This window comes from Talpa europaea, assembly GCF_964194135.1.
Source record: "Talpa europaea genome assembly, chromosome: 6".
In the NCBI taxonomy this organism is placed as follows: Eukaryota; Metazoa; Chordata; class Mammalia; order Eulipotyphla; family Talpidae; genus Talpa; species Talpa europaea.
Window position 1 is genome coordinate 90,311,554 of NC_140072.1, and position 20,208 is coordinate 90,331,761.

At 43.7% G+C, this 20,208-nt stretch overlaps 1 protein-coding gene and 1 pseudogene across 2 annotated transcripts; one reads left to right on the top strand and one right to left on the bottom strand.

The window, feature by feature from the left end:
• Window positions 1–1,128: 1,128 nt before the first annotated feature.
• MEDAG (mesenteric estrogen dependent adipogenesis) lies at window positions 1,129–16,485 on the bottom strand (the record flags this gene model as incomplete). Its single annotated transcript, XM_084234970.1, has 5 exons — window positions 1,129–1,253; window positions 2,620–2,905; window positions 3,359–3,471; window positions 6,185–6,294; window positions 16,208–16,485. The coding sequence occupies 5 exons, from the start codon at window positions 16,483–16,485 to the stop codon at window positions 1,129–1,131; spliced, it is 912 nt and encodes a 303-aa protein (XP_084091096.1).
• A 466-nt stretch (window positions 16,486–16,951) lies between these two features.
• On the top strand, window positions 16,952–19,585 carry LOC311171839 (ribonuclease P protein subunit p40-like; annotated as a pseudogene). The gene is made up of 2 exons: window positions 16,952–17,136; window positions 18,540–19,585. The product of its transcript is annotated as a ribonuclease P protein subunit p40-like (transcript).
• The last annotated feature ends 623 nt before the right edge of the window (window positions 19,586–20,208 follow it).

Genomic DNA, 20,208 nt, shown 5'->3' on the forward strand with positions numbered 1-20,208 from the left:
TGACTGCTAAGAAAAATTTTAATTGCACAAACATGATACATAACATTTCAAATAAAAATGAAAGAACAATCAGTAGTGTTATCAAAAGGTGTAATACAGGAATACTTTTAAAAAAATAGAAAAATTAAACTTGGGGCCCATAAATCTTCATTATAAGCATATGTAGTAATTCATTCTTGCAGGTTTCTACATGTAGATAAGATGATTTTTTTTCTTCTTGAAGAATTCAAAAAGAATTGTAGTTATGAGATGAAAATGTATTGATGTTACAATAGATTATGGTAATGTTACAACTTTCTTCTATCTTGCTTTTTGTGTTAGGATTGCTAAATGCTTATTTAAAATACCCAACTGGCATAATGTGCTTTCAATCAAGAGGACACTGCTGTATAAATTATCCATCCCCTGCCATTGCTTGGTACCACATCATCTATCCTAGTTCTACAGAGACCACTTTGTTAAGAAGGTGGCCAAGGAAGTTTAAATTTCAGGCAGTAGGAGACAGTTTCCATCCTATCAACCTGGCCAATCCCCTAATGAACCTTATCATGAATGTTTCTCCTAAGGCATATTGTAAGCCGGATGAAAAACAAGCTTGCCTTCTAGTGAAAGGTGTCCTAGAATTTTTGCCTAGCCAGGTTTGTGAGAGACCAGCACCATTGACCCCATATTTGCTGTGTTTGGGTTCAGACAGAGGTCCCAGCAGAGGAGCAAACCCAGATTTATGAAGCCTCATGGGTCAACACCCAGGTCAGACTGCTCCCACAGGGGCTGTAAGAAAAGTCCCAGGCTACAAACGCACTAAGCAAAGTGGTCAGGGTAGCAGGACCCTGATGCTCCCTCTGCCTCTTTGGAAAAGGGTTAAAAGGAGAGGATACCTGTGCTCCCCTCAGTCATGGAGCCAAAATCCTCACATCCTAAAGTCAGCTGCCAGTGTGCCACCCAGGCAAATGGAAAAAAAGGGCCGTCTGTAGAAACCAAGGAGGAACAGAGGGGTTGACAAGTTGGAGGAAGTGCCAGGTTCCCACCAACCTGTTCCCTCAACCTTCACCTCCTACTTTCTCCTCTCAGCCTCCAGTTCTGGTATGGGTCTGGAGTGTAGGAGTAACTGCAAGATGTTCAGTCCAATCAGATCAATTGATTGGGCGTCTCTTCACATTCCAGAACACTTGGAAATGGTAATTCTGCCAAGAGTGGATCTGTCAGAGATGATCTGGGTGACAGACTGCAGTTAAAAACGTCATCTATTGAACCTGAAGACAGCAAACAAGACATGCCTCATTACCATTACTGAAAAAACAAGAGTCTTTACAACTCACACAACATACAATGTAACCATGACAATAATTAATAGAGAATCCCAGCTTTCTCAGAAAAAATACAAAAAGCTAAACAGAAATGTGTTGCTTTGTACTTATCAGTAGGATGTGAACTGTCATTTCCTTCTCTGGGCTGGAGTAGTCTGCAGTGAGTTGGCTGCACCCTTTCTACTTGATGACAAAAGGTACATGTTTGGGGGACAGATACCTAGGGCAGAGGTCAGTTTTTGAGCCAAGACTGGGTGAGTTAATCTTCTCCAAGATTATTAGCTATATAATCCCCCACTAAAGTATCTTTGTAAGCCTTCAGGCAGAGAAAGTTAAAGACTGTGGAATGGGGGAGAAGGAGGCAGGAAAAGAGAGGGGGAAATAAGGAGGGGCGTGAGGAAGAGAGAGAACTTTTGGCATAAGAATAATTAGGCATAAGCATTCTTGTTATAAACACTGGAAGAAAGAAACTATATTAAATACAATCAATAAAGACAAGATTATTTGATATCTGAACTTTTTGAAAACTGCAGGTTCATACAGACTGGTGCTGGTGCTTTTTATGGTGGTTTGTTTTTTTGTTTTTTTTTGATTGTTTGGTTGTTTTTTTGTTTTGTTTTGTTTTGTTTTTTTTGGCAACCACCAGTAAAAGTCCTGCTTCCAGGAAGTTGCTTTCTGGAGCAGACTAGCAGGGCCTGGTGAATGGGCTCAGCAGAAGACAAGTCCAGACAGGTCTTGATTGATGTCACCTGCCTCAGCCACACCAGACAAAAGTCTGGCCAGCTCTTGCGGAGGAGGCACTGGATATTAAAATCCAGATCCGCCATCTATAATTCATAGTTTGTTAAGCAAAGCATTCTCAAGAGTTATCCTTTTGTGTTCTTGCAAACTCTGGAGAACCCTTCCAAATATTTTTAAAGATGTTGACCATGAAGTGTCCTCTCTGAGCTGGCCTTTTGAAATAATATTCTGTTATCCCAAATATACACATCATGAAAGTCTTATAATATTTAAATTATTGTTAATAATACTTAAATGATAGTAATATGTATTTAAGTCAATAACTTTAAAAAATATTACCTCGGTGTGCTGCACAATAGAACTATGTCCAAAAACATTAAGCCATATAAAAGGAAAAGTCACTACCTTTCTTTTTGGTAGTAAACACTTCTCATTTCTGAATTATGTGTTATTATATTGCACTGTTACAAGGGGGCCTTGCTGTTTCCATGAGTCAGCCCTCCTCACCCATGCAGTCTTCTACCCTGTTATGGAGCTACTGTCCCCAGGTACTTGAGAATTTTTAACTTACCTCTGGAAGTTACACTGAATTTTCGGTCAGAAAAACTGCTCCTTCGGATTAAAGGTTCACTCATTTTTTCCAGAAATAATTTAATTGTCTCCTTCTTTTCTGGTCTTGTACTCGATAAATTCAAAACTTTTCCATTCACCTTGACAGTGGAATTGCTGAGCCCAAACCAATAGAAGAAATCAAATAATGCATCAGCTTTGAACTCATATGCAAAGCTCAAATTTTCACCATTAACCACCTCATTTCCTGGAGGGAAGAAATCCTTTACTACATCTTGAAAATCAAACTGAAAGAGAAAGAAGCATTTAATTAATTTCATGAATTAACTATAGCCTTTATTAGAGAATATAATTATATTAGAGAATGTAATATGTATTACAATAGAATTGGCTGGCTAAATATCCAAAATAGCATACCTCTTACTCCTCTTTCACCCTGATACAGTTTAAGGTTATTGCCTTTATTACTTTTTTAAACAGGTTTTTGTAATGGCATCATAATCCATCAAAAGACCTTCAACAGCTTACTCAAAGCTAAATTTACCACATTTCTAATAAGTGATTTCTAGTTACTAGAAGCTAAGCTCACTTTATTAGTAAATATATTGAAGCAGTGGGGAGCTGATGGTGCCTGGATACACTTAAGGTATAGCGAGGCTCTAGGGACACGGTCCTGGCAAGAAATGCACAGACCACTAGGGTGTGGTTGGCAGCCTGGGTTCAGAGAGACCAAGGCTTACCTGGAGCCGGTAGCTTTCTCCAATCACTGAGGAAATGATCATGTCCATCCCCTGCTCTATCTGTCTTCTTATCTTGGGGTGTCTTGTGTTCACAAGAAATGCATATGTCCTTTCTAGACATGAGGAAGCAGAATTCAAAAAGTAGGCATGTATGACATAAACCCTCTTCTTAGTGCTTGATAAAGCCGTGATTCACACCTTATTTGGAGATTTCTCTCATTTGTAATCTCCCTCGCTGCTCCTTCAAACCCTTACCACAAAGCCTAACCAGATTTCTAGAAATGTTGCAGAGTATTTTACAGACTTGAAGGAAGATCTGGGATAGTGTAAAAGCAGGTTAGAGAATCGGCTCTCCCAGGCTGCAGTTTGTTACTTGTGTCTCAGAAATCAAAAACCCCATTCTGTAATTGTCACAGATGAGACCTGAGCCTTCGCCACCGTACCCAGCACAGGGAGCTAGAGAGAAAACTCAGACGCCTGCTTTTCAAGGCACCACCTTCCTGGATATTTAAAAAGCACTTGGCTCCCACCTTGTCCTCATATGCAAAGCAGAAAATCTGTGAAGTCCTAGGAAGGAGTCTGCCCCACTCCCTTCTCATTTCTCTTCACAGCCACTAGAGACCTGACATTCATTCTGCCAGAGAACCAGTCCAGGTTTCTAAGGGATCAAGGGAAGCTGAGATTGATCTCTCTGCCCTACCCCCAAAACAGTCCCCAATGGGAAGAGAAGTCCTGCCCTTTGTTTAAATACTATCGTGTTTCTGAAGTCCAGGTGGATAGTTGTTTTGTTTTTGGTAATCCCTTAAATCTAATTCTGTCTAATTCTATATAATCTAAGTAAGGGAAAGCTGCTTACTCATTAGAAAATTTGAATATTATTAACCAATAACGTCTTAACTCTTCCAGGCCCCAGAATCAAGCTCATGGCTTTAATTACTCAAGTACTTTTCCTAGGGAGACACAGAACGCTAATAGTCACCCTATGTTTAAGGGCCACGGCCCAGCCATGCCCACCATTTTGGGGAACTGAAAATTTTGCATTAGCTTTGATAACCAAACCTCTGATCCACCAATGAAAATGTTAAATCCTTGAAGAATACATTTCTACTAACCTTGGCATTAACATCATCTTATTTTTCCTATCCTTATTTCTCCCATTTTTTGGGGAACTTTACATATAAACTACTTTATATTCTCTCTAAGATAATAAACAAACTAAACAATCAGGCAAGCAATTTGATTAATTTAATTAATTTTTACACAAACTAAGCCAGGTTGCTTAGATCGTCAGCATCACCATACTCCACCATTGTGCTGGATACCCCAGGTTGTGCACTGCTCAAGCTTAGAGGATGTTATTCATATTCACAGACATTGTCTATTTGTATATTAATTTTGACAAACTAACTTCTAAGGAGAATTAGCAAATGGTGGTGAACTAATAATGGTCTTTTTCCAATTTGCACTAAAGTACACTTTAGGATAGCAGCAGGACTGGCTACTGTCTTAACCACAATTCTCCTAATTTAAACTTGACCATCTTGAGCTTCTGTATTATGCAATCTCTTCATTTCATAACTTTCCTCACACTAACCAGTGCTGGGTGTCTGTACTGCTTCCATAATTGTTGTCATACAACTGGGTACCTTTGTACGCCACCTGCAAACATCTTCTTGTGCCATTCCCTGCACTTTCATTAACATATTAAAATGGAGAGATCTCTTATTCTTTCTTAAAATTCCTCCTGAGAGATTGAGGCAGGAGGTGTACTTGACACATCTGTGAATTACATTCCCAGAGAGTTCTCTGCCTTTCTGGTCATCATCAAGTCAAATAAAATCAGTGATTCAGATGCTCTAAGGTGCATTGCTTGTTACCTTGCATCTGTCCTGACTCTTCCTGCTGAGAGAGCAGTGAGACTTTGCATTATGAAGTGAGCAGAGAATCAAAATGATTCAGAATGAAATGAGCAGAGAATTTGAATGAGAGTGAATGTTTCTGGAAGTCTATTTGGAATTTGTAGATCTTCTTTATTACCTTGGACTCACTGTAAAAATGTTATTTAGAAGTAAGTTTAAGAAATTCTGCTCCTATCACAGAATATTATGCCCATAACTTTCCCTCCATATTACTCTGAGCAGGAGGAAGAAGGAAAACTGAGATATTCTCATATTGGAATTTTGAGTTAATATATTGCTTATCAATTAGTCGGATTTACTGGAAGAAATAATAAGATGTTTAAAACTGAAATTTGAGCACTGGAAAATGAAATACAAAAGCATTTATAGCTGCTGTTATTTTTACCTTTATTTCCTCACCTACACAATGGGGATAGTGAAGTCTTCCAAGGTAGGGTACCTCAAATTCTAGTTTTCCTGGCCAGTCCTAGTTTATATCTTTGTATACTTACTAACAGCCTTTCAGCTCAAATGTGTTTCTATTTGAATGGTAAGTCTACAGGGCCACTGTGACAATAAATGACATTAGACTATGCCTTGCATATGTGTTTGATACACTGTAGGTATTTTTAAATATCACCTTCAACACTCTAGTCATTTTTGTACCCCCCACAGGCTGAGAACATCGAATCACTTCCTGTCTAGAGAGGAAGTACAAAAGAAACTAAGAGACAGATGGCTTCTGCCCCAGGCTCATTTAGAGATTTGTTCTGCAAGTTTGTGCTGTGCTTCAGATGGTCTAACACACCAGGCTTCTCGTTCCCAGCCTCATCTCAAGCTGACATCCACTCTGTTTTGCACCTCATCAGCATGCCACAGTACACAATCCAGCAAAGCAGCGTCAAACCAAACGTACTTCTATACTTACCTTTTGAGGTGTCTGTTTTGGTCAGTACATTAATAAAGAACAGCATTGGTTTGCTCAATATAGTCTCTCTGTAATCTTTATAATCGAAGTAGTTGGTTATTTCCACATATCTATGAAGAAAGCAGAGGCAATTTCAACGTAATCATGAAGGGGCTGTACCAGACCAATCTTTTGAGGGAAGTCCCCCAAAATGTATCCTGCTGGAGGCAGCCATATTTGTACCATACACATAAATCTTCCCATGGTGTGCTGTGACATCAGTGTGCAATCTAGAGATGGACATGATCTTTGGGGGACCTGGCACTAATGCCTGTCTCTCAGGGGCAGCCTTTTCCATAAGACCACCAGCACCATTTATCATCCGGGCTGGAAGCATTTATTTGCAGCTATAAGAACTCTATGTTTCTGGATTGAGAATAAATTACACTCAATAAGTGGAATTAGCTGGGTCTTCTCCAGGCCAGTTTAACTGGTGGGTCTGAAATTTTCTTTTCATTCTCCTCCCCTCTTTCTCTAACCTCAAGATAAACTCAGCTCCCCCTTCGTCTCCCTGATATTGAGTTTGTGTAATTAGAAAAACAAAACCCAACAATTAATGTTGGATTTTTGCTCACGGTCCTGTTAAATTTAATCTCCTTGGATTTAGTTTGTTATTCCAGTCTGGAAAGATTTTTTTTTTTTTTTTTTTTTGCTTTGTGACTGTCATTCTACATGTCAGTTCTCTCCCTACTTTACAAATTTTCCAAGGAGTCCTTCTCTTATCTTTACCCACATTGTTGATAGAGGAAAGATCCATACTCAAATGGACTTCCTTTAAGAAGATGGTCAAGTTTCTAACCAAAGTTTCTGATACCACATGGACACCCTTTGAATGGCATCCAGCAGGTTGGTGATGCTTCTGCCACTGTCCCTCTTCACTTCGGAGCTGAATTCCCCTTGGGAAGCACAGAGTGCATGGAGTGAATGGGCTGCCTTGCCGACAGCACTCTCTGGGTTTGCTACACTGTAGTGTGTTGCCTTCTTACATCTAACAGTGAGAAGAGACAGCTCCAGCATTTTTTTCTGACTTGTTGTCTTTCCAACGCCTGACATGAAAATCACAGCCTTGGCGAGCACGCTGCAGGGAGCAGTGGTCACACAGTTCCCTCAGCCCCTTTGCCCCCTCCAACCTACTTTCCATAACCCATTTAGAAGGGCCAGCACATAGCACAGTGACCCAAGCATGAGTCAAGAGTACACAGGAAAATATCTACCCCCAAGTCAGAAAAACACAACTTTAGCGTGTCTGTTCCCCAGCTTGGTTTCTTAAAATCTGTGTTATTATCTATTTTCTGGGCTTGCTAGACCTGATTTGGAAAGCTTTTAAAACCTGACCCCTGAAGAGGCCTCTAAAATTCTTCCTGCCTTCTGTCTCCCCAGATGTTTTATGTGATCTCTCAACCCCTGAGTACTGTGGTAGTTAGGGGGCTGGTCCTGGGATGGGGGAGGGGGAAGACAATGGGCTGCAGCATTCCAAGAAAGAATAGGGGGTTGCTGTGGTTGATGTTCAGGGGTGCAGGTGAAGAATGCTGCAGTAGAGGAGAGGAGGGTGGGGATGAAGAAGGGCAAGGACCCTGCAGAGTATCTGGAGAATGGACTAGGTCAGATACTATAGATGGAATTTTTGTCCCTTTCCACCCTCCCCTCACCTGTCAGCACAGTGTGGAGAGAGAACGGGGTGAGGTGGGGGCACCGGCAGTGGAGAAGCATTTGTGTTCCGCATCAGCAGGGAGAAACTACTTGTTATTTTTTTTCCCCCAATTGACCAACTGCTTAAAGGTACTGAAGAAAGGAAGCAAAGAAGGAAAGAGAAAGGGAATCACCATGTGCTAGTTCATGTGACCTTCCTTCCTTCCTTCCTTCCTTCCCTCAGCAACACTAATCACGCACCAGTTATGCACCAGGTAGGCCTTCACATGTGCCTTATTACCTCCAAGGAGCTCAGGCCTAGGAAGTGGGGGCGGGGCAGAGGGTGGCAGGACAGGGGAATCCCTGTGCCCTCGAATCTCCTGCTATACCAAGGACCCTGCTGGGGCAGGCCAGAGCTGCTCAGGAAGAAGATGGAGAGAGACTGGTGAGGTTTATGGTTGTAGGATAGAGGGCTGGGAGTTGAGGAGATGCAGAGGGAGAAAAGGGGAAGAAAACTCCTGCAGCAGCAGCAGAAGAAGAAAATTGAGTCTGACTGTAGTAAACATGAAAAAGTAATGTGTGACATTGAGGTGGGAATCGGGTACCACCTTTGACCCATCCAAGGTGGATTTTCATGTTCTCCCACCATGTTCATCATGTAGTTAATTTATAGTCACTTAAAATACTTCGTATTTTCCTCAGGACGCTATTTCTGTTCTCATAATACCCATGGCTTGACTGTCATTGTCCAGGGCACACACAAGGCATTTGTACAGATCATTTAGAAAATTCAAAGCTTTGATTACTTTTCTGATGGCACAAATGATAGTGCAGTACTTCCCTCTGCCTACAAAATCAATTGACAATCCTATTGGAGGAAACAATGATTTTGTTTCAATGAATCAGCAGCTCACAGGGAAAAGATTAAAAAAAAAAACAACTATAATTGATCACTGGTTGGGAGGATGATTGGTTTTCCCTCAGAATTCCATGGAAGGTTTGTTTGAACGCTGTGGGGTTCAAAGAACTGTTACTTGGTATAATCAGAGAATGGGACTGGGGAAGTGGTGCTTCTGGATAGTCCTACATTGAGTTTAATGTATAGCTTATACATGTAGCAACCATTTTGGAGCCTGAATTTAATAAGATGCCCTGAATAATAAAATCATGTGGAAACTAATTTAGTTTTCTTTTGATGACTTAGAGGCACTTTTAGGATCTTAGTGGGGCTGTAAATATCATCACAGCACACATCAGTTAGCACTGTACCATAGACGTGTGAAAACGCAGCTGTATGAGACTCTGATACAGAATTTAAGATAAGAGATGTTGGCAAGATCCCTAATTAATTAAACTCACTATTTAAACCAGGTCACAAATAAGAAATACCTTCTAACTCTTCCATTCCTAGCCTCCCAATTATGATTCAATTTTTTCCAGTGAAAATAACTCACAATTTCAGTGAAAGAAATAATGAGCATTCTTTTGAAATTCACTGTTAGAAAATTTGGATATGTAAGTCACTAAAGTACAAAAGGATTGAAGTCCTACTTATTAAGTCTTGCAGGTATTTCAGTATCTGACAGTCAATCATTGGTTTTAAGTGGAGCCTTACTAGGCTACATCAGGGACTTGTTATCTTATCTTTAATCAAGTGTATTTCTGAATTACTAAGGCAAATATTGCTTCTGTGTGTTGGATATTTATTACATTTGCTGAAGTTATCATTAGGGATGAAAAGCAAACAGTTAAAAGATAGTCTTTCAAACTTTCATTTCTTCATTACTTTTACCCCAGCCCCCAAATGTTTGTAGACTGAGATTTTCTATGTCTGATTCAATGCAAAGATTGAAAGGCAGAACAACGTGGTGGAAAGCATAGTGATTTGAAATGAGAAGATCCAACTCATGTCCTAATTGACTGGTTGTGTGAATTCAGTTCCAGAGCAGCAACTTACTGTGACCTTGAGTAAGTTACTTAACTTGCCTGAACCTGTCCCCTCATCTGTAAAAGGAATATAACAGTATTACAGTATATAACAGTATTCTGTTTGATGACCTGATGCAGTGCATGTAATGTAGACATAAGCACTTGGGCCCATAGTAAATGCCTGAAAAATATTGTTAGTATCTTTAATCCTGGCCAAGTCTGTTGGCCACAGGCTGCTGTTCTGTAAGCTCGAGACACACACCAGGTGTGTATCCATTGACAGATTATGAGGACAAAATGAATATCTAAAAAATAACAGAGCAAGAGTGGCCCTTCCTTGCTCCAGTTGCTTTCTTAATCTTTTCAGCTTGAAGGTTATAGGGAACAAGTTGGTGAAGGCACTGATTTTGCTTCTAGAAAACTAGGAGTGGCTAAAATATCCCCCACCCTTGAAGATGTTACCTTTGTCCAGATGTTCATTCAGGTTTCATATCACCTCTAGCATGACCTGAAAAGCTGTTCCCAATTTCCCTTGGTTCTGACAATTTGCTGCTCAAAGACAAATAAGAATTCAAGCCAATGGCTCTACCTGAGGCTGTGTGTGCATGCACTCATTTTTTTTTTTTAAATATGGAATATAGGGCAGTGAAAAAGAGAAACACATGTTGAAATAGTTGTGTAGAAGATCCAGAGGTTGCTTCTTGCTTTCATCACCCTTTGCTGTGACACTAAGCAAATGCGAGCAGGAGTATTCTGCCCCAGAGAGCCGGCAGGAAGTCCTGCCCTGTTTCCAGAGCTAACTTGATAGCTTCAAGCAGAGCCTCACCCTAACTTCTTAAACAGCTCCTTCTTTTTCTACCTTTCCTTCTTCTGCCCCAACTCTAGTGACAGTAAGCAAACTTTTCAGATGTATTACTCTAATGTTTGTGACGCCATTCAAGAGCACATATATTCATTCATTCATCAACTGTGGATGCCCAATGTGAGTAAAACACCATGATGGGACAGAGAAGGACTCATTCACTCATTCACTGAATAAACATTTGCCAGGAAGCTGCTTAGTAAATAGACTTGCTTTCAAGAAGCATACAGTCTTTTTGGAAGACAAAGAAAATGCATCTCTTTGATATGAAAATGATAGATGATAGTTTGCTTAAAAAAGTGATCCTGAGACACCTGGGCGCCACCCAGGAGCTTATCAAACTGCAGAAGTTCAGGTCCCGTCCCAGCTTCAGTCTTCTAAAATCTGCATATTAACAAGATCCTCAGGAGACTTTCAAGCTTATTTTAAGTCTGAGATGCCTAAGACATGGTCCCTCTCATTCAGAGGTTTACAAATAAATTAATCATTCAAATCATAAATGCCAAGGGAAAGCATAGTTCTTGTCATTCATTTGTCCAAGTTCCAGTGGGGGTATGTCCTAGTTATTTAAATAAGAAGGAGCAAAGTGGGAGGGACCTGGGGTTAGAACCACTAATTCATCTGAGGTGTTAAAAGAGGGATTTTCTTTCCAATGAAATACACTGTGCAGCAAAATGTGGGGAGATGAGCACCCTAGGAGAAGTTACAGTTTAGCTGAAACTTGGGGGATGTGGGCACACAGTACAGGTGAGCTGAGAGTAAGAGGTAGACCAGGGAGTGGATGGAAGTCCAGAAGGTAGATATCAATGGCTTGTGGTTTCTGAATCATCAGGTCAGGGTTCAAGTTCTGTCTCTGACCTCAGCCAATTTTCAAACTTTGCTGAGACTCGTTTCCTCACTGAGAAAATCTGGTAACAGATTTTTTTAACACCCACAACATGTGGGTGTACTTGGTTTATGGGGCTGCTTCATAAAACTACAACTTGTCAAGTGATCAAATGTGCCAATAACTGTCTTATGGGTTTTAAAAATTTAAACTCTGAACAACAACCCTATAAGGTTATTACTATTTCCATTTTATAATGAGGAGACTGAGTCACAGAGATGATATAACTTTCCCAAGTCACTCAACTTCAAGCAGCAGAGCTAGGATCCAAACCAAGGCAGTTCAGTCCTAGTCCTCATGCTGCCCCACATTTCCTCTAGATTAAATTTCATAAAAATCATGGCCCAACACATATATAATAACTTCTTCAGTATCATTATGCATCTTTTTAAGGGGCTGCTGTTCTAGACAAGTCACCCAATCCAAGACTCAGACAGAGGGATTAAGACAAAGGACCAGATAGGAGGACAGGATGACAGCATTGCACATGGCATGGGAGTGTTCCCACATCTTCCCCTCAAGTCAGGGTGGCCTGAGAGGTGGCCCTGGGTGTTGGGGGAGGGCACACAGAGCCTGAGCATGTCCCCTCACCTCCCACTTCCCCACCCCTCTGGGTAAAAATCTGAGTGTGTTCCAGTGCTGAAGTAACTCTCACTTTCCCCATTTCATTCCTCTCACCACCCTCCATGCCTGCTGCCTGCCCTGGGAGAGTGTGACTGTCATCACCGAACAGCTGGTCAGACCTGGGCAGGAGCAGGTCACATCTTCACATTTAGCAGCTCCCTCAAATTCACTGGACCTGGGCCTCCCTGGTGGCGCAGTGGGTTCAGCGCAGCGTTGTGAAGCTGTCTGCAGCCTCCGCAGCACCAGTTCGATTCCTGGCAGGCCAGGGAGAATCCCACATGGCACGGCAGACCTCTCTTGTCTCACCCGCTGCTCCCCTCAGCAATGCCTTCGATCTGTCTGCCTGTTCTGCTCCCTGCTCTGTCTCTAGTGAATCCTCTCACCCTCCCACGACTCTGGCCTGTACCCTAGCTCTTGTATAAATAAAAAATCTTTAAAAAAAAAATCGCTGGACTTACTTTTTAGACCAATTATTCAGGAAGTATATAAAATTCCAGTTTTTTGTTTGCAGATTGAGAAATTTCTGAGAAACCTGCTGTGATCTATAGCAACCCAGAATTATATCCAGATTTTAGGCAGTTTGCTGAACGCACAGGCCTTGTACCTGGACTGTGCTACCTAAAAGCCCTGACACTACTGCTCACCCGCATCTTACTCAGGGGAATGACTTAATCGCTCTGGGTCCTGATGTTTTCATCTGGGAAAAAGAGAAATAGTGATGCTTTTGTAAGATCTCTTGAGCTAGTAACTGTGAAGTATTTTGCTCCATTCCTAGTATTCAAGGAAACATCAGTAACCACCATTATTATTGCTGTACTTCTTTTACTACTTGAGCAGCTTCTTTCTTACTAGGAGACCATTGAAATGAGGAATCAGAGTTCCCCTTTGACAAGCATTCATCGGTTCATCTCACCGATAGAGTAAATTATAGGGGAAAAATATGTATGTGTAAGAAAGAAATCGAGAAGGAGAGAGAGTAGTGATTTACACCTGGTATGTTCAATAGGTTTTTGTCTATAATATGGATGGAAATTCAAAGCTTGGAAGAAAGAAGATAACAATAAGAATCTTGCCAAAAATTCCCCCAAAATGGGGAATTTTTAAAGCAATTTCTTGAAGGTGCTTTAAAGACCTTTGTGACCATCACTACCTACCCACCACCCAAGATTTCCTTAGGTTTATCTACAAAGTATGTATTTAGAAAAATATTCAAGTATAAGAAAACAAACGAGTAATTTGAGCCACCAAGTCGTCCTCTGGTTCTCTGAGCAAGTGACATAGCAGTAAGGGTGAGTAGCTCCTAGCCTTTTGGGGTTCTTTCCTTTGAGAAAGGCCCTTAAGAAAATCACAGCATCACTTCTGAGACTGAGAAGAGAAATCCTGCTTTTGTTGTGGGCTTAATCTCATGCCAAAAATATTTGTTGAATGAACACAAACAATCGGGGGAAAAAAAACAACAACAACAAACAAGCAACTAGTGAATAGAACCAGGATTCTAACTGGATCCAAGCATCTTCTAAACTCCTTGAGTAACTGGTGACACTGGGTATTCATCTACACTTCTGGGAGGAAAAAAATCTATATCTGAATCTCAGGAGCTCTATGGCCCAAAGAGATTAAGAATCATCCTTTTGCCCTTCTCACCTCCCCCTGCCATCTGAGCAGCTGCTCTTGCTTGGGGGCCGTCCCACACATAAGGCAGGAATATGGTGGTAGCACAGAAGAGGAAAAAGTGCCCAGGGTCCATCAATTTTAAGTTCCATCTCCTTATGAAAAGTGGAAAGTGTGTGCTGGGGAACAGGCCGACTCTAAGATGATAGCAAGGCAAAGCCAAACTCATCTTTACCAATGGCCGCATAGCCTGGAGGAAATCTGAAGTAGGCCGTAGTGACTGAAACTGGTGTCCAACACTACAGAGGCAATAATACTGAATTGAGCGCTGGGAGGAGAAAATACTGCAAAGTATGCACACTAGCTGTCATTGATCCAATGAGTCCGTCATCTTTAGAAGTGTGCCAGAACAGACTGGTAAAAAGTAAATCATTCTAGGTTTTTCCTTCGTATAACTGGCCAGAGCTTATTTAAGAAAGAAAGAAGGAAAGAAGGAAGAGGGAGGGATTGAGGGTTAGAGAGAGATAGAGAATGAATGTCTGCTTTAGAGCAATATTTTAAGAGGGGAAGTTGAATGCTATCCCCAAAGCCAAGAACAACTGAGCAAATTTGGCATATCTGAGGTGCAGCAACTTCAGATGTCAGAATCCTGACTGGCCACCCAACTCCTGATCCATGAGGGCAAAATCTGTGACTGCTGCCTACTACCCAGTGTTCTGGTTCTTTCTAGAAGACTTTGTCCATTCAGACCAGACCCCTGCAAGTCATCCTCAGTTATAAAAGCAGTTATAAAAGTCCACTTCCCCTGCCGTAGTACATCCTCTTGAGAGGAATTTAGAACATTCCTTCCATCACTCAAATTATTCTTAGATGCTCCCTGCCTTTTCCCAGGGTAAAAAGCCCTCGCACAATTGCTTAGACACCAAGAACCTTTTATTTGTTAATTCCTATTTGTGCCCTGGCCTGTCAGTGTTTCTTCTGGACTCTAAACTGCCAGAGGACCAGTACCATTAAAAATCCTTTTGTGTAGGAGGTGTTCAAAGCAAGAGTTTAACAACCAGACTTCTAAATCATTTTAAATTTGTAGCACTGTTTGCTGAGATTGGGGGAACTGGCTCCAACCTGTAGCTTCCATTAATTCTGGACCTTTTTATTTTTTATTCTCTGTTCTCAAATGCAGTGGTTATCTTCTTTTTAAATCTTTGCAAATATGATTTCTAACTCAGTTCCTCCTAGAGTCCCCTGCTAAGGGGTTGGAATTTTCAATTCAGTAAGAAAGGGAGAAATTCTTGCTGGGGAATGTTTTTTCAGATATTCAAAGCTCTCACTCTCTTTGCTTGGGGGTGGAGGGAGAGGTTTTTTTTACTGACACCTTGGAAAAGGCTTTTAAGCATCTCATTTTGTTTGTCTGCCTCTCTTGGGTGCCACAGTGCTGCTCTTTTCTAGTAGCACTCTTCATACCTTAAGAGTCGGTGGGCTTACTCATCTCTGAATCAGACTCTGGACTGTACTTGCTGACTTCTGGGAACTCAGCTGTGCAGCACAAATATAAGACTCATATGTGCCCAGAATGACCTCTGGAGGCACCAGGCACGTAGTCAATTGTGAAGTGCCCTCTTCCTTTACACAGGGGTGATCAAAGCCAGCTTCAGATAGACAACATTCCCCACAGATATGGAGTCTGCTCCATGTCTTCAGGCACTTGAGCCACAATGGCTAAACTGGGATTCCACCATCAAATGTGGTGGTGCCAGCCACGATCTAGGAAACTGCTTATTTTCCCTAGAACCTAAATCTACCTGCAAGATAACCCATTGAGCAGACTCTGGGCTGGACTTAATTGGCTTTGTTCCCTTCAGAGCCACAGTTTATCTATTTCTTTAAAACAAACAAACAAACAAACACAAAGGGAGGCCAAAGATAGGAAACTTTGAACTTTTGCACGTTTTGCTCACTGGGGCTCCTCATTAATAAAAAGGAGCCGTGCACAGAATTGAGCACCCTCTCCTACTACCTCTTTCCAAAACCTAAAGCCAGGGTGTAAGTCTCTTCTCTGTAAACATCCCCTGTAGGGTGTGCCCCCAATTTGAGCTCATCTGACCAGTTGAGCCAGAAAGGGAAACTCATCAGGCAGTTATGTGCTATCCACCCTACCTCCCCCATTAGCCTGCCCTGATGCCCTCCTGGGCGGCTTCAGTGGCAGCTGCAAAACGTCAATGCAAAAGGCAGAAAAAGTGAGGTCAGGGAGAGTTTTGCAGCCCCAGGTGACCTTAGCATGAGAAATATCTAGAAACAGCTGGAAGGGGAGGGAGTAGAGAGGGAAGGGGTTGTCTGAGGCAAGGTTGAGTAAAGCCAAGTCAGTCAGGGCTCCCGGGAGCAGCAGCAGGGTGGAGGCCTCTACGAGGACAGGCAGCTGGCTGGGAAGCATGGCGAGGCCACCCACCTCTTGATGTAGCTGCTGAGGCGATAGGACTGCCCGTCCAGGCGCACCAGGCCATCGCCAAAGACGTTGAAGCCCCCGCGCGCGGCTACCGGCTCGGCGGGGCCGTGCACTAGGAGCTGGTCGCCGCGCAGTTGGAAGGCTCCGGGCTGCAGGCGCAGCAGCTGCACCAGGGGCAGCACGGCCAGCTCGCAGTCGCACGTCCACAGGCTGCGCAGCTCCCCCGACGAGATGGAGGTCAGGCTCGGCCTGGCCGGGGGCACACACTCCGCCCCCGCCATGGCTCTGTCGTCGGCCCTTTTGCAGCCGACCCCACTCGTACCGGAAGGTGCCCGAAAGCAGCCGCACGCCCAGGCTCGATCCGTCCTCCGCCCTCGGGTGCCGGGTCCTCCGGAGCGCGGCGGCGGCTCAGACGCCTCCCCGCCCGGCCGCCCACCCGCGAGGACGCTGCAGGCACCGCGCGGAGAAAGCGGCCCCCGCGCAGCCCGGCCCTTTTATTCGCCCTCCGTGCGTCCGCCGCGCCCCGCTCCAGGCCAAATTATCATCGTCTCAGAATTTGGCCAGCTCCAGCCCGGTCGCGCCTGCCAGCAGCCAAGGGTTACGCAACCCCCTCGGGTCCGCTACTTCACACCCGAGACAGGGCCCGCCCCTCCCTGGCGGACACTGCGGGCGCGAGGGTGGGGATAGTCCGCCCTGGGGCTCCAGATCTGGTCCCCGGTAGGCGGCGAGGACCCGCGGCTCCCACCCATGCCCAAGACACCGCGGCTCTGTGGACAGAGTGGAGGCAAGAGCGTGCCCCGCGCCCCACTCTCCACACCTGGGGCCGTCGGGCCGTGCCGGACAGCGAGCTACACCCTGGTGCCCCTCCCCAAACTGGAGTCAGCTGCCCACTCCTGGCACACCTCAATTGGCTGCCCTTTCCGCTCCAGATCGTACCCAGCATTTCCCCTGCTCTCAGACTTTCCCTGGATTCCCTTCCACGAGAAGTTCCACTGATCCTGTCACTTTTCCATAAAGCCTCCGTGAAGTCCCCATGAGTCTCGTTGCTTTGCTTCTCCTGCACTGGGGACTGCAGCTGCCGAGTAGAGGGGTACGAGGGATAATAGTCTTTCCTCTGCTACTGCCCCTCAATCGGTGGTGAGGTCCCTGAGTCCCAGGATGTGTTCTTTTATTCAGTCTACGAATATTTTAGGACTAGCTATGTGCTCATCTGTGGGCACACTGAATGCGCTTGAGATCTGAGGTGTGAAAGGAGGGTGGTTTTGTTCAATTTAATTAAATATTTCTGTAGCATCTACTAGGAGTCAGTCAAGCTCAATTCTGAGAAGGCTGGAATGAAGAAACACAATCCCTGCCCTTGTCAAACTTGCAAGGGGAAAGAGGGTGTGACAAGAATTGCAGCACTTTCAATGCCCTTAATGAAAAGCTTTGCTGAGGAGAAACCTGAGTTGATGGAGGAGAATCCAGCCCAGTTTGGGGGAGCTGGGACAATTACTTGGGGTTCTAAGTTAGTTTCTAAAAGTTGAATAGGGGCCTGCCCGGTGGCACAGCAGTTGAGCACTGGGCTGTGAAGTTGTCCGCGCAGGTTCCATCCCCACCTGCCAGGGAGGGACCCACAGGGCCGGCAGACCTCTCCTGCCCCGCCCGCTGCTCCCCTCAGCAGTGTGTTTTGGTCAATCTGCCTGTTCTGTTCCCCGCTCTTTCTCTGGTGAATCCTCTCACCCTCCCGCACATCTGACCTGTACCCCAGTTCTTGTATAAATAAATAAATAAATCTAAAAAACAAAATAAAAGTTGAATAGAATTTTGAGAATGTCTTTGATTTGCCTTTGTGTGTTCCCACCATGAATCCTTGCATAGATTTTGTCAAGTGGAATGAAGAATCTTTCTGTCATATCTCATTTAATTCCCAGACCATACATGAGCTCCAATCACAAATCCCTTCTCCAGACATGGATCCTTTTGCCACAGGATCGATCCCTACCCCCAGCCACTCCACCGAAAGGGACCTGACCACATCCCAGCAGCTTCTAAAGGGTCAAATCTACCAAGTACTTTCTGCTGTAATCTCACTAGATGATGCTTGTCCCTGCAATTGTCTCCTCCCTTACCTTATGTAGAATAAGTTGCCTAGGATAATGGAAAGCGCAAAGGTTTCAGTTGACACCTGCTTCTGGCACTTACTCATCATGTCATCTTGAGCACAGTTCTTAACTTCTCTGATCCTTAAATTTCTTAGCGCTAAAAGGGGTGCCCCCAACAGCTGGGGCACATCTGCGTGGTGCAAGCCTGGGCACTGCTCTGCGGGCTGCAAGTAGTTCCTCAGCACTTGCAGGTGTGCGAGTCCTTACAAGTCATGCCACCTGCACCTTGTGGAGACCCTCTATCACACCTACAGTGTTTCTTTTCCAATCCCTGAATGTGGGGTGCTATCAAAAGAACAGAAAAACTTGGTTATGGAAATTGGACCCTATGACTCAAAGAATTTATCTCTCTGGGTTCATTACACCTGAATTCATCAATATTTTCATCAAAGAAGGCTCATGCTGTGCCCTCACACAAACATGAACACTGATGAAGGCTGTGTGGCCTACTGCCCAACAGAAAATGAAATTTATCATTGGATAAAGACATTTACAAAGAGAGTGGGCATCAGGGCCATACAGCTCAGTATTCCCACAGAAAAATCATGAAATACATTGTCTCCATTGATTTGATAGAGTGAGCCTTTGGCCCGGGTTCTAAGAAGCCTGACAGAATATCTTGGTCCTTCAAAGAAAAGCCACTGAAATTTTATTTTCTTTTGGCTTGGCATCAGACAGGTGCAGAAGAATCAACGTTGATGTTTTCCAGTTACAGAATTCAGAAACGTCAGCGAAAATAGCTCTGAGCACAGTGAGGGATATGGAGTGCCTGGGCCCTAGAGCTGAACTGGGGGGTGGGGGGGTGCACAGAGGAGAGCTGGAGGGGGCAACCGGAGATGGGGGTGGGGGGCACCATCCTGAGTGTCCTGGGTGGTAAGTGCCCTCTGCAGAGGTACAGACCTAAATAATGAACAGAGGAACTTCCTATCAACCTGCTGCTGTCCCCAGTCAAGCACAGTGGCAGCAAAAGCCTATTTGTGTCTGATGCTAGTTCCATCCTTCCAGAGAATATCTGCCTCCTTCCTGTTGGAGCAGCTCTGTGGATACTTGTATTGAACCCCAGGTAGGTTGGTGGGTTATGCTGTTGTGTCAAGGATTTGCAGACAGCTGGGTCCCCAGAGAGAAAAATGAATGTGGTTTTCGAAAAGGAAAACATTTATACAACTTTATGATCTTTAACAGTCAGGACTATTGGCTACAGAGAGCTGTTGGGGCCCATGACAACTGGCCACCATAAATAGTACAAGGTTTAAAATTAAAAAATAAAATAAAATCTATTACAGTAGAGGCAGAGGCAGAAGAGCAACAATCTTCTGAGGGGCTGAAGCTAATATGGCAGCTATTGAAGTAATACAGAGGAAAGTGATAAAAGCCCTAAGTGAATCAATGGCCATGGGGCTGCACTAAGGTGAGGAGCTTAGTCTTGGTTGCCTTGTCACCTGGGTTTCAGTTCCAAATCTATCTCTATGATCTGCAGAATGTCACCGCTATGTGCCTCAGTTTCTTCATGGGTAAACAAGGGAACTTTGTAAGGATTTAATGAGCTGCTGCCGATGACTCTGAGCCTGGTACATAGAAAGAGCTAGACAAGTATTTGCTCTAGCTTTAATTCAGGAACTTCTGTAAAAGTTAAATCAGATGCTAGCATAGTACTTAGCACATAGTAGGCCCTCATTTAGTCAATGCCAGCTCCTTATTTTCTTCTGGTCTTCTAGTTGGCAGTCACTCTTTTTCCTGGGTCCTTTGGTTCTGTCCTCGGCCACCTTCCCTTTCCTTGAGTGACTTACAAAATCCTTGGCTCTGAGTCTATATAAACTGACAATTCCTGAATTTCTAACTCAAGTCCAGACCTCTCTTCAG